Source organism: Monoraphidium neglectum (assembly GCF_000611645.1).
Source record: "Monoraphidium neglectum strain SAG 48.87 unplaced genomic scaffold scaffold05651, whole genome shotgun sequence".
Taxonomy (NCBI): Eukaryota; Viridiplantae; Chlorophyta; class Chlorophyceae; order Sphaeropleales; family Selenastraceae; genus Monoraphidium; species Monoraphidium neglectum.
The window spans coordinates 2,661-3,989 of NW_014007979.1; the positions used below are offsets into that span (position 1 = coordinate 2,661).

At 70.3% G+C, this 1,329-nt stretch overlaps 1 protein-coding gene across 1 annotated transcript; it reads left to right on the forward strand.

The window, feature by feature from the left end:
- Positions 1-61: 61 nt before the first annotated feature.
- On the forward strand, positions 62-349 carry MNEG_15768 (hypothetical protein; the record flags this gene model as incomplete). Its single annotated transcript, XM_014035761.1, has 1 exon — positions 62-349. One exon carries the CDS (start codon positions 62-64, stop codon positions 347-349), a length of 288 nt encoding a protein of 95 aa, XP_013891215.1.
- Between the last annotated feature and the right edge of the window lie 980 nt (positions 350-1,329).

Sequence of the window (1,329 nt, forward strand, 5' to 3'; positions counted from 1 at the left end):
CCGCCACTGGAGCGGCGTCGACCTGTTTCTGCTCGGGCGGCTGCACGTCGCCAAGGCCACCATGGCGTCGACCGTGGTGCACATCGCGTCGTTCGTGGGGGCGCACGAGCGGCAGGCCGCGGCACTCCAAGCCATTATCGAAGGTTACATCTATGGCAAGCCCCCCAACCCGGCCACCGACGACAGGCCCCTGATCCACCACCCGCCCAGGGCCGCCATGTGCCTGCCGCGAGAAATGGGCGGCCTCGGGGCACCTGACGTGCGGTTGCAGGCCACCGCGCTGCTCGCCAAGACGGCGGCGCGGCTGGTGCACCCGCAGTGCCGCGTGTGGAAGGATATCGACCGTTAGCGCTTCGACACCGAACTCCCGGGACTCGGTATCGGCGCCATGCCAACCACGCTTTGGCCGCGACAGGCGGCGCCGGGGCTCCCACGGCGCCTCGGCGCGTACTGGGCGGCACTCCAAGCGACGCGCCCGCATCGCCTCATCCCTCCGGCCGCCATGCTTGCCCATCAGGTCGCCCGCGAGCCCCTCGCTGGAAACGCGGCAGTAGCGCGGCCGGGCGGCACCGCCTCGGCGCTGGCGTGGCGGCAGGCTGCGGCCGAGTGGAGGAGAGCGGCCCGGCTCGGCGACCTCGACTGGTCTGACCAGGCTGCACCGCCGGCCGCCGTGGCCGCTGAGTGGTCGGCAGCGCTCCGGAGCGCGATGCCAGGGTCGGCGTGGCAAGCAAGCGCGGATGGCCGGTGGGTACGGCACCAGGGGACAGGCGGCGAGCGCGTGTACGCCGTTGACGCTGATGGTACGTTGGCTGCAGCGGCCCTCGGCGTCCGCCGGCCAGCCGCCGGGGCCGACGGCGTGGACGGCGTGCTGTTTTTTTTATAGACAGTCGGTTACACGGGGGTAGCGAGGTGCCGAGCACCTGCGTGCAACCTAGATAGTAACAGGTGAGCTGTGGCCATGTGCGAGGTAGCCCAACGCGTGACACGCGCAAGGGGCGTGAGCAGGGCCGATATGGCACCGGGGGAAAACCCTCCAAACCCCCACGGTTAAGCCACAGGACCGGCCCGTTCCCGTCAGCACCACGATAGCTTGAGGGCCGTGGGTGTCAGGTAGCTCGGCACACAGGCTGCACCACGCGCCGTAAGCGCGCCCGCAGGATCGGCGACAGGCTGATGGCTGAGAAACGAGGAGCCCAAGGGTGGGCAACGAAAGAGCAGTGCAAGCGCGCGCAAGAACGCGGGGCTGCACATTGTCACGCCATGTCGCTGTCCGTGGGGGCAGCAAGGCGGAACTCCATCCGCGGGCGCCGGCCGCCCGCCGCGTGCGTC